Consider the following 12,794-nt stretch of genomic DNA (forward strand, 5'->3'; position numbering starts at 1 on the left):
TAAATCAAACTGTAATATTATATGTTGGGGTTACCGATTAACTTAAAAATCAGAGAGACTATTTAGATTCGAAACTAAATCAAATCTGGTCCTTATGTTATTCAAGTCGTTCATCTTAAAGTGGAGAAATATTATTACTAATACAGTGGTTGCTGAATTATCTACAAATGTCCACAAATCATCTCCAATTAAAATCCACCTGTTTGCCATTAATTCACGCGGGAATTCGAATAAAATAATCAACACGAGTATAAGTATCAAAATGGTTTCGAAAATATCTCACAAATATAAAATAATTACTGACAAATTTCACTCATCACCTGTACCGTAACATCACAGGGGGTTTGAGTGAGAGAAACACATTAAGTAATAAGCATGTGGTATCGATATTATTACCCATGTGTAAATGAATAATTTATATTTATCATGCAGCTGTGTTATCTAATCACAACAGGTTTAAGGAAGGAATTACATTCTTTTGTATATATACATAGTTTCATATTCTTTATTAAAATTTTGATGGAAAAATACAAAGTTTAAGTTGAAAAGCAAGTATCCAGAGACATTCTCGTTCTGTCTGCAGTTGAGTTATTAATTTGAAATGATTAGACATCGATCATGTTGAAGAACTACCAGACACCGTGTCCATGACTTGGGTTACGACGGCTCCCGCTAATACCGGCCTGGTCGACCCCAGATAAGATATGCGTCGAAGCCCATTCTCCGACACAATCAGTGCACTTCGTCAATGAGCCGATTTCAAGATACCCATTTATGGCTTCCTAAATTCGCCAGCGAATTCTTAAATATGTTATTTTTATACAATTGATGTATGTCTTCGAGCAAGATGTCTCGTACTGACTCCAACCCCGTGATGAACCAGAACTAAGCCAAATTCAAACTGGAACTTGTCAGATAACCGCAGTGCTTTCAGAGATAGCAACGGCGTCCCAATCGTGTGGTTTCCATTGTCTGTAGTAATTAAAGTTCTCATAAAATTAAACAAACTATGTGAAACACCGAAGGGTGCTTCAAAAGGAAGGTGACTAAACGTAACCACACCTGGGCCTGCTTAAGTAGAAAAATGTTCTTGACAATATTAGCAGAAATGAGCAGGATACCATGCAGTCCAAAGTTTAAAACGTGTTATGGTGGCTCGGCTGGTAACCTTATGCTGTTAAGCATAATGTTTTTGTGCTTGGCAACGTTTTGTGCTTAAAATGGAACCAGGCCCAGTTTTAACATAGTTATACAAATCAGTTTTTCTGTAGAAGTAGAGCAACTGATGTATTGCCCTTCGCACAATGAGACAAGTTGATAACCCGCACGGCGACCTTTTTTGTACAAAGGACAAACGTGTATAGCCTCTTAGAAAATGTGCATACTTATAATATAAGTTGGATGTTAACAAAATAAAATATTATTTTATTTTGTTAACATCCACAACAACACAAAAGGGCGAACTGAGAAAAGACCCCTGCAGTTGTTTATAAATATATATTTATTATATGTGAATAAAAAATCGCAATACGAGACTGTCATGAGCCGACCTATCTACCCGGAGAGGGTTTAAGAAACCACGGTCGACCCAGTGTCGGAAATGGGAGACTTTGATCGAATTATGTCTAAGGTGCACATACGGAATGCTCTTGAGGAAAAAAATCTCCCCACGAGAAATGATGAACATTAATGGGTGAACATGAGGTGATAGGCACCCCTGGCATGCTCTCTCGCCAGCACGCGGCGGTAGTAAGTTAGGCGGAAGACTTTTGACGGTTTATACTTTCGTGTTAGAGTCAAGCGTGTCTGCTGGCTGGGCCGTCAAACTACGGGGTACCAACTCGACCAGGCAGACTAAAAAGACATTTCCCCGTAAATGCTGTTGAGAGGTAATGCAGTTGGCAATGTTGGCAATACGTCAATTCGGCCTACTTTGTGTAACTTGCAAGTGGGGGTTCACTTTATTTTGAATCGAACTTACGAAGTGCAACGTTGGTGGGAAATGGTGTCAAAAACACAAGTGCCGGTGCAAACATGTACTTCTTGTAGTGCATTGTATATGAATCAAGATAGGGATGTGGAATAGAATGACAGCCGCGTGCTTATATAGTACACACTGCATAATAATATACTTATTGTCTCTTTGTAATCAAAGGTGTCGGTAAAAATAAAAAGGCATGAGGCCTGTAGTTGAAAACACTAACATGACTTTGTAGTTTGTCAAAGAATTTATTATGAATTTTTTAAACGAAATGGAAATTTGTTCGGACGCATAACCTGAAAATACTGTGAGAAAAAAAGTTTCGAAACTAGTAAACAAAAATTATTTATAAAGGAGTTTCCCCTAGAAAATAGAAAAAGTTGTCACAGAGCTGAAACGGCCAGGAGAAACCATGAAGTTGTCAAGATGACAGACATAATATTGATTTGTTTTTAGAAACCACATTTTAGTGTTTGTAACCACCCATATACCTACACACTAAGGTATTATTCAATTTGTTACCAACTTCCATAGTATACTGTGACTTTACAAATGGTTCTCTTTTCCCGGCAATTTCACAACATAAAATGCAAAGGCCTTTAGTGTGACCTCACGTAATTGCCTACAGAAAGGCAAATAATATCAGGATTTTTCATTTTTAAGGACATTTATTTCATAAAACATGTTTTGTCACAACAGAACATGCCCTTTGGCTATTTGCATGATTCAAAATCGTTCTACCGATTCTGGGTTTTAATTTCTTGTTGTTGAACACTTTAGGGTAAAATGTAGAACCACAAAGCATTGTGCTTTTGTATTTACGTTTTCATTCAATGCCATTTTCAGGGACTGCCGATGTTGAAGTCACTGAAAAACAAACTGTTTACTTTGTCGGTGACATAGCCTACTTACTTCCACACATGTCGATGTTGTGAAGTTGATAATAACATTATGTAACTTAGAGCCAAGCCCAGTTACCAGCTAATCTCCGTAAGCAGCTTTTAGCATCCTCCTGAAGACGATCAGAGCATACTGATCGAAACGTTGGGTCATCAACCACCGGTTCTTTTCAGAACCAACATTACTCAACAGCAGATTTCCACATGTGCTTTAGCAAACCTCGCCTAATAATGTAATTTCCATTCAACCTTGCGTAGCCAAAGGAACTATACTTTGAGTATGTACTGTCAAAAACAAACTATATCAATAGTATAAACCACAGGGGAAACTGACTGGGTAAATTTTTGAAGTGATTTTGGGGGTTGAACAAAGAATTGACTAGAGTGGACTCGAACCAACGACCTCCGGATTTACGTGCCGGCGCTCTACCAACTGAGCTATCTAGCCCTATGTTGGCGGTGTCCCTATTAATTTTGTTTGTCAATATCTTTGTTCGGGGGTGCCAGTCAGAAGCCATACAACCGTTAACTGTCGTGTAGCCAGGGATCACACCCAAATTACGATACAACCTGGGAAGCGGCAGCCACGGGATCAACCCCAAAAACCAAAAACAAACTTTGACAGAAGGTCATTAGAGCATTCTTTCACACTCATTTTCCTTTGACCTTTGTCACTACAAAACATAGTCTGAAATGTTTTTCCAGTAGGTTTTATGACCTTTGGAAGTGTTTTGGTTCGGTTCAAGATTTTTTTTTCCCAAAGTAGAATAATAATGTTGTCTGATGAATATTGTGTTGTTCATTCCAACTTATGCATATTTAATGATCTGACTAATATGCAGAATAAATGTTATCTTACTCCTTCAAGATTTCAAAAGGCCGAATGATTCAACTCATTCGAATTAGTTAATGACTACAGTTTTCTACAAAAAAAAATGTAAAGTCTCACTGAAATAATGTTGTACTCGGTTAGCGGCACTACAACAAGCGCCCTCTCGTGATTGAACGCGTTATTGCCCGACATGTCTTTCTTCAATGTCCAAGCATTGTAAGCACTAAATCAACAATTTTATATTTCTATCTCTTTGTCTCCCACTCATTTTGCCACTCATTTTGTTTATGTTGGCCGTCCAAACACTTTGTAGAATGTTCTTCCGTCTCTTGACGACGGAGCAAAGGTGACGCGTTTGTTTAAACATTTGGAGTGAAAGCAACAACTCCATTGTGACTTTGTAACAAAAGAGACAAAAATGAACCGCCAGTCCAATCTTTGAAATTGCTTTTCGTTTCCCCTGTGTTATAATGCACAAACAATTGGCCATTCAGTATGCTGTTCCCATGGACTCTCTCCCTCTCAGTTATGGGTGCGGAGAATTAAAATCTAATTGTGATGTCGTGTCAAGAGGATCATGTTCCCCTGTAGATTCTTTGTGCCCCCCCCCCCACCCCCCATGCTGCAGAGGCAAGAACGCTAACTCACACAGCCTGATGAAACTTTTGGTTTTCCCTGGCTAGGCTGTCACCAGTCACTTCCCTTTGCTTTAATAATAAAAGGGCATGATATTATTCATACTTTCAGACTATTTTGCCCTTGGATTAACCAAAAAAAAATTATTATTATTACTAAGGCCTATAAAGCATACACCAAGTGTAACGCAATGGAAAAGTGCCAATATTCCTGTACTTGTTTGCAAGGACTAAAGCCTGTTATAATAAATAACGACTCTTGCGTCAAATAGCTCTTGCTGTTTTCGAATTCTTCCTTTATATTATTCTCATTTGGTTACATTACTTCGAATGGGAGAAAAATGAGAGCTGCAACAGGATATGTCTAAACTAAACATCAGATTGACCTAAAGTCATGTTGAATACTTCGTTCGGAAACCATCAACATTTTATGGCAGCCTGGTATAATAAACAGTTTTGCTATGAATTATCGTTGAGCTCCAAGAATGTCCTTGATCGTGTGTGATATTTTACACATTTTCCGAGGACCTTGGGTAAACAACCGGTATGCATCTGTAAATCAAACCATTACATGGAATAGTCCATGGTCATACATTGAGTTGGACGACCCGAGCCGCGACCCGGTTGTGTTTGTAAAAAGCCGCCCGTTCACTGACGGGGTTGGCCCAAGAACGTTTTCTCTATTATTGTTATGAACTTGGGGGAAAACATAATTATGCACACTTTTTCGAATGCGCCGATCTTTAAATTATTGATCACTGACAGTGACACTTCAATTAGTGCTTCACATACGGTTTCCATTTTCAATGCACGCAATGTCATAAGGTATAAACTCATTTGTTTGTTGCTGTTTTTCACGTTCCCGGATCCCCTATCGAAGAATCCGTAAGATTTTAATGAAACATGTCATTTTAGTGTTCATTGCCATTGCCAATTCTTGTCTGACCATGCCTTGATAAAGAGCCTGACTGAAAAATGTATACAAATGGCTCTTTTGCACAACCGACAGCCGGAAATGTTGTCTTGAACCAAGATATACCCATACCCTCTTTGAAAAGTGTTCTCGAAATCTAGGTAAATTCATGATTTCCCGCCCCAAAACAACATAATTATGTGAATGAGTTGTGAAGAATTGCGTCAGGTTTCGACACGAATGTTAACTAATCGCTTCCCTTCATCGCTTAATATTCTTCATTATTTCCTCTATTCACAGAGAAGGGGTCTGAGCAGACCACCTGTGACATCATACTGGGGGGACTGGGACTCGTGGTCTGCGTGCTCCAGGACGTGCGGTGGGGGTGTGTCCAAACAGACAAGGGTGTGTCTTCAGATGAGCAGCGGTGATGGGTAAGCACTATACTAGTCTTGGTTTCGAGACGCTCCATTTTTGTTGTCAAGAATAATGATAGTGACCTAGTGGTGACAAGTCACTAGATGACGTCACTGTTTGTTTACCGCATTACTCTTAAGTGCTGTGACTGGGTATTTCTGACTGTGCATAATTGGTTTCCATGCTTCTGCAAAGTTTTAAACAAACTGTGACGTCATCAGTCCATTGGTTGCACGCAAAGATATTGTATCAGAGTTGTACTAAACGTCTAAAAGAAAACGTGCCATTGGGCTGCTTGGTAAACCCATGGAGGAAGGAAGAGAAGGAGCTCGAACGAAGGGACTTCAAAAGTCGAACCCGTGGTACCGCAACCGTTTAACGACACCTCGTAATCACCCACATACCTTACACAGACAATGGGCGACCTGGCGTATGTGAGTTTGGCTCCCATAAATTGCATACGTACCGTGTTCGTTCGCAAAGCAAAAGGAAAACCACGCAATTTCGAGGCAAATGTGTGTGGATCGTTGTATTCTACTTTTAAAATATCTTTCTAATCATATGCATTTTATAACAAACGGTTACAAACGCTTTTCAAAGACCAACTCGACCGATCTAACCAGTGATGGAAAGGATTGTGTTCTCTCCACATTATCTGAAGTGTCAGCCTCGTTCCCTAATCGAGAACTGAGCAGCGAGACACCGTATTCAAGCAGCTGCTAAACATTGGAAGAGGAGTCAGGGGACGTTCAATAGTGATCGTAACCAACTCTGTCTTTGTGGCTCACGTGAAACGCAAATCCCTCTTGCAAATCCACCATAATCCTATGGATTATCCCACGAGGGTCATTTGTGTTGAATGAGAGTACCATGCAATGTCAAAATCAGTTTGTAATGTTTCAGTTGTCCATGATACAGGATGGAAGAGGTGGGAAACAAAGCCGCAACAATATTGGGAGACAAACATAAGCGTTTTCTAAAAAGTCAACTTAGTTAATCCACGTGACAGTCGTGTGCACTATTTTTGTTGATGTTGTGGTCATTGAGGATGATGGTGCATGCTATGCTGAATGTATTTGTTTGTTGTTGTCACTGATGTTGGTGTTTTTGATGTTTCTGTGATAATGACGTTGTTGTTGAAAGATTTCTCCCATATGGCCCACACAAAAAAGGCAACCAGATCGTAGGTGTCAAGGAGGGGAAATGTATGGCAATACGAAATACATCGTCGCATAAGCAGATAGATGGATATCGCTTGACATTCCAGACCTCTGTGTTTTTGAAGCGAAACAGACCTCAATCTCAAGGTCAAGTGTGCTGACCCTAGATACAGTCTCGGTAGCTCAACTTTAATCTCCAACTTGTGTCAGAGATTTATAGTTTGATGTTTAGATACACGCTTTAACGTGTCCATAAGCTGCACCAAGAACCAATAGACCCCTTAAAAAATTGGCTGACATTTAAAATTGGCTGCCATCTTTTACAATAAAACATGCACGCGTGAAAGGCTATCATTGGCTCTGAGAGTCGTGCACAGCGCGTATTCACACATGCACGTTTCCATTGCGTTACATCAAAGATGACGGCCAGTGACGTCATGTGCAATTCATCTACAGTATATTATGATTGACTATTCGCTTTACGTTAATTTTATTCACCGCTAATAAAATAGTTTGAGTAAAAGGAGGACATTTTTATGTGTATTTCATTAGAGACAATACAGCGGGGCCATTATAGTGTCGTTACCAGATATACAAATTATTAATACGTGGACAACATTGAAAGGAACAGACAAGACAAATTGTTATTAGAAACTAATAGACAGTGAATCTAGATATCAAGCCGTCTACTTCGTTTTAAATTTGGAGAGTTAAAAAGTTGGGATGGTGTTTCAAACTCGAATCATATTGATCTGTTTGGAAGACTGTTTTTATAAACGTGCACTTGGCAACTAAATGTCTTTCAAAAGATCAAATAAAAGCCAACACATGCAAAAAGGTATCGTTATGTGTTTAGTGGTGATTATAGTCAGATATAGGGCTTTATAATTCTGGGTTTTCTGGAATGGTTTTTTTTTCATATGAGAGAACAGCGAACACGACTTATAAAACAGTAAAAGGTAAATCTGTCAATTTCTCAACTGAATCTCTTATGTTTACTTTTCCAGGGAACGAAACAATTGAACGCATTATTTCAAGAAAGGAGATATCATATTTTGATACTTTCAAACAGCTTACTCTCCTGGTTGAATTGGACGTTAAATGAGAAAGTTTACAGAGTACCATCATTTCTGGAGGTTTCCTTACTTAAATACACTGGACACGTTTGTTGACTATCAAAGATCAGTCTTTTCACTTGGTGTATCTCAACATTATGCACAAAATAACAAATCTGTGAAAATTTGAACTCAATTATTGGTCGTTGCGAGATAATAATGGAAGAAAAAAAACACCCTTGTCACACGAAGTTGTGTGCTTTTAGATGCTTGATTTCGAGATCTCAAAATCTATTTCTGAGGTATTGAAATCAAATTCAAATATAATGGAAAATTACTTCTTTCTCGAAAACTACGTTACTTCAGAGTGAGCCGTTTCTCACAATCTTTTATAATCTAACATTGCTTGTTACACGGTAAGTTTTTATGCTAAAATTTATTTTTTAGTAATAACCAATAGTGTCCAGTGCCTTTAAACAGTATCTTTAAATAGTATCGGCGCCGGTCAACATGATTGCAACATGACTCAAATAGTTTTGGAAGGTATCAAACGAGTGGAGTCTTTTAAGACTGATTTCAATTTATGAGACATTTTAAGTGGTGACAGAAAGTTTCCATGTATGCTATTTCTTCCAGTAGTTGGCCTCGGTAGAAATGAAAAATGTATTCTTGAAAACTGATCCAATTGTAGCTTTTGGGAAAGGGGAGCCATCCTTGACCAAAACAATGTTGTTTTCACCTTCTTTAAAATTTCAAACTGCCATTAATAGGTTGACGTTAATTACAACTGACGTTTTGATTGTTTTGAATCCAAATTGCAAAAACAAAACTAATAATGATTTGATCAAGATGTTCACAGTGGTCCGGTATGTTCCCCCTTTTTCAAATGACTCACTTTGAAGTAAAATCATCACAATTAAAACCAAAGCAATGTGTCTTGCGAATGTACTTTCGAAAACTAATGTTTCCATTACTGAACAATAATTATTTGTGAGACTCTTCTGTCAATAGAGGGCAGTGTTCTTGTCTTATTATAGTCGGCAGTGACAGTTCTGTAGAACCATGGAGGTAGAATGGTAGAACCTACGCACTCGAACCAATTATTGTTTTGATGATTCGTTTAAAATGTTATTGGCATGAAACCTTCCTCATGTATCTGAGAGCGAACAATTCAGAGTGTTGTTTCTTTCATTATTTTCTTGCAACTTCGACGTCCAATTGAGCCAAAATTTTCACAGGTCTGTTATTTCATAATGTTGGGATATACTTAGTGAGGATACTGGCCTTTTACCATTACCAAAAGTATCTTGCCTTTACTTTATCCAAACTATAGTTTACCGAACTATCCAGAAGAACTACCCACATATATTTTGTAGTTTAGTGAAACAGTTTTGACACACAAAAATGCAAAACAGTGCCAGCAGAAACACAAATTCTAAACCGCCTGGAATAATTTATAACCCTTTTATCTTGTAACATCATGTCTTAGCAGCTCTGACATGAACCGTTCTGCAAAGGGAAGTATTCGATAATACCGTGGGAAATCATTAGAGCGGCTGCTGTGGTGATCGACAAAGTCAAAGTTGTGGCGCTTGCCAAGAGAATTCCCCAAGCAGCCTTGTTCTGCGAGAGGGCGCCCTGTAACATAACCGTCAGGAGACAAGAACATTCTACCTAGATTTACACTGACTTTGTGTTTACTCTCTACGGGGTGGACTTTGTTGTTTTGTATAAGTTTAGTAACATCACTTGATTGATATGCTTCAATGTTATTATTAGCTTAAAGATTTCCGTATTATTATCACTAAAGTTTGGAGAAACCAAACCCAATGCTGGATAGGTCTCTCATATGAAAACTTGCAGACGCTTTTTCTGTCGAAACTCTTCTGGTCTCTTTGACTTCAATATTTAGTTCTTATTGTTTTGATATTGCTGATATGCTTTTTAAACGGGATTTGTATTTGTATGCTTTTCATTGCAGTGGGGAATTAAGACAAAGCTCACATTGTGTGGGGCTTTACAAGCAGTATAAACTGTGCAATACACAGGTAAGTCAGGAAAAGTAACTTCTAAACAACGTTTCAATTCGTCATCAGCTTAAAAACGTAATTTCTTTGTGATTAAAACAACAGTGTATACATGAGAATAATTATTGTCACAACAGTGTTTATTTTGGCATAACAAAAGTCGAAGAAAAATAATGGTGTATGCGCGGAATTTGTAATAGCGCCCTCTTGTGTCATATAATATCCAAACAATCCACTTTCAGCCCCTGACGCTTTGAGCCAAGACTACTCATTGTTTTCTTTTTCTTACAACTTTCTCATCTGTCAGCCATGTAAATACGACACTGACTTCAGGCAAGAACAGTGCGAGAATTTCAACGGTGTACCTTTCATGGGAAACTTTTACCAGTGGAGACAGATAGAAAAAGGTAATGTATGAACATCGAAAAGAGCAAAATACAGTTGGACTTTTTCAGTGATTGTTTTAGGCAAATATCCGTTAGTTTTCAGTGAGGAAATAATAATGATGGTTTACGTGTTTACGTGTTTACTACAAGTGGGGCTATATCAAACGATGTAACCTTAGAACGAGTTTTGTTTCTGCTTGGTCTGGTCTAGCACTTTTATTATGTACCGACATAAATCAGGCCTTTTTCAGGGAAAAGTTTCTGTTTCGTTTTGAATGACATAAAATAGTATCTCAAAATTTAACTATAGTTAATTTTTTAGATGTTTATTTTTGAAAAAATGGTGGAAGGATATGGAAAGTTTTCAATTTTTTTTTTTAAGTATTGTCTTGGGATGGCAATCACACAATCAATTTTAATGACTATTATCAAAATTACATTTCTCTGTTTTAGTTCCGACTTAATTAATAGCAGATGTCACCTTGACAGTTTCGGTAGAATTTAAAAAAGCAAATGTTTGTTTTTCAGAATCCAATTACTGTGAGCTGAACTGTCAAGCCATTGGTTCTCGTTTCTTTGCTAAATTGGCAGATAAGGTCATTGACGGCACATCTTGCTGGAATTCCTCAACTACAGATGTTTGTGTGGATGGTCTGTGCAAGGTATGTCAAGATTAGTATTGAGATTGTTTGCAGGATATAGCCCCCTCATCTGTCATTGAGTATTGCTGAAGGATCAGGACCGACCAGAGACATACTACAACTTACTTAGACTGGGCCCCTGTCTTTATCCACAAGGATAAAGGCAGGTCCCCGCTGTCAGATCCATTGATTCCATTGGATACAATCATCGTTTGATAAAAGTGCAGTGACATAGATGCCCAAACAGTCACTGCTGTCACGTCCGCAATAGAAGTTGACAGCGTATCAGTAAAATGACTGAGGTCAGAGGTCAAACTACACGCCAGTTTTGCAATTTTGTTAGGCCGGTCTCTTATCTGGCATTATTCACGAGCCTTGAAGAATGACGTCAGATGTTCAGGCTATACTACAACTTACTTTATTTTAGGAACTATCTGCTGCCCTCTCTTGTCAGTAATGAACTAATGCAACAAACACCCTAGAATGTAGTCCCCTGTCTTTATCTGCACGGATAAAGACCGGTACTTGCTTTTCAGAACCAGTGATTTCATAGGATCAATGATTTCATTGTATAAACAAGCGGTTTCCACTTTGTTTTGATTGGTCCGAGGTGATGTGGGTGCAACTGACAAACATCGATCCTCAGACCAATCAAAACACAGATATGGAAAGCTTTACTTTCGGTCGTCTGCAAGCAGTGTCCACATGTTGTTCAATGTTGAAATGAGTGGATACCACCGCTGCCACCATGGGTGAGTGGATATCTTCACAGAGTGTAACTTCCAGATGTACACGATTATTCATCAGAGTAACTCATGGCTTGGTAACAAGAGTTGGTGGAATAGTGCCCTCTAGTGTTGATATATTATTACAAATGTACTTAAATGTAATGTTGGTGTAGGATTTGACTGCATGAGAAATAAATATAGGTGAAAGGTGATTATGCCTGGAGATTGACCAATCAGAGACCACTCTGGTGTAATTCACAAGCCTTGAAGCTGATGCTACAACTTGCTCTACTTTAAGAACTATTTGCTGCCCTCTCTTGTTGGTAATGAACTAATGCAACAAACACTCTTTGTAGTAATTGGTAGCTGTCACTACTTGTGAGGATTGTGAATGTCATCAACTGGTGCAATGCCAAAGTCTTTCAGAAGCTTGGTGGGGAGGGTTGGGGGTTGGCGGAGGGTAAAGAAGGGGGGGGGGGGAGTGGACTCTGGGACTAAGGTTTAGGTGTGCCATTAGGGTTGGGGAGGGGTGTCATTGGGGTGAAGGAAGTTTTTCACTCACACAATGCCTCTAAGGTTTTACTTACCCAGTGATTATTCTGGCTAATGACTGTTCATTTCATAGTCATGGGATACCGTAACTTGTGTCGCAGGTCTCAGCTGTAAGGTTTACCATGTCCTTAATTCTTCACACCTTGTATGATAAATATATCATCTATACAGCATCTTGGGGATTATACACAAACCTGTTGGTCATTGGTTGTCTAGACTACTTGTTCTTGCTCATCGTAAAGTGAGCTTATAATGTGACTAATGGTTATCTTGATGATCCATAGGGTTAGGCTCCTGTACACCTTAATCTTGAACCCCCCCCCCTCCCCTCCACCCCCACCCCCAAGAAAAAAACCAAAAAAGGATAAAAAGTATACCTTCCCTTTAAAGCTACAGGACACTATTGGTAATTACTCAAAATAATTGTTAGCATTATAAGAAACTTACTTGGAGCAATGGAGAGCTGTTGAAAATATAAAACATTGTGGGAAACGGCTCCCTTTGAAGTCAAGTAGCTTTTGAGAAAGAGATTTTTTTTACTCAAATATTAAAAGACTTCAGGCCTCGC

At 38.6% G+C, this 12,794-nt stretch overlaps 1 protein-coding gene and 1 non-coding gene across 2 annotated transcripts in view; one reads left to right on the forward strand and one right to left on the reverse strand.

Moving 5' to 3' along the window:
* LOC117296104 (thrombospondin type-1 domain-containing protein 4-like) overlaps positions 1–12,516 on the forward strand; it is a 43,648-nt gene extending 31,132 nt beyond the window's left edge. Inside the window, exons 3-7 of the mRNA XM_033778976.1 lie at positions 5,561–5,694; positions 9,874–9,940; positions 10,227–10,326; positions 10,834–10,967; positions 12,511–12,516. Of these exons, the coding sequence (XP_033634867.1) occupies positions 5,561–5,694; positions 9,874–9,940; positions 10,227–10,326; positions 10,834–10,967; positions 12,511–12,516 (441 nt within the window). The remainder of the gene's footprint in view (positions 1–5,560; positions 5,695–9,873; positions 9,941–10,226; positions 10,327–10,833; positions 10,968–12,510) is intronic.
* On the reverse strand, positions 3,257–3,328 carry Trnay-gua. The gene has a single exon. It is a non-coding gene; the product is annotated as a tRNA-Tyr (tRNA).
* Positions 12,517–12,794: the final 278 nt, after the last annotated feature.

This window comes from Asterias rubens, chromosome 10, assembly GCF_902459465.1.
Source record: "Asterias rubens chromosome 10, eAstRub1.3, whole genome shotgun sequence".
Lineage (NCBI taxonomy): Eukaryota > Metazoa > Echinodermata > Asteroidea > Forcipulatida > Asteriidae > Asterias > Asterias rubens.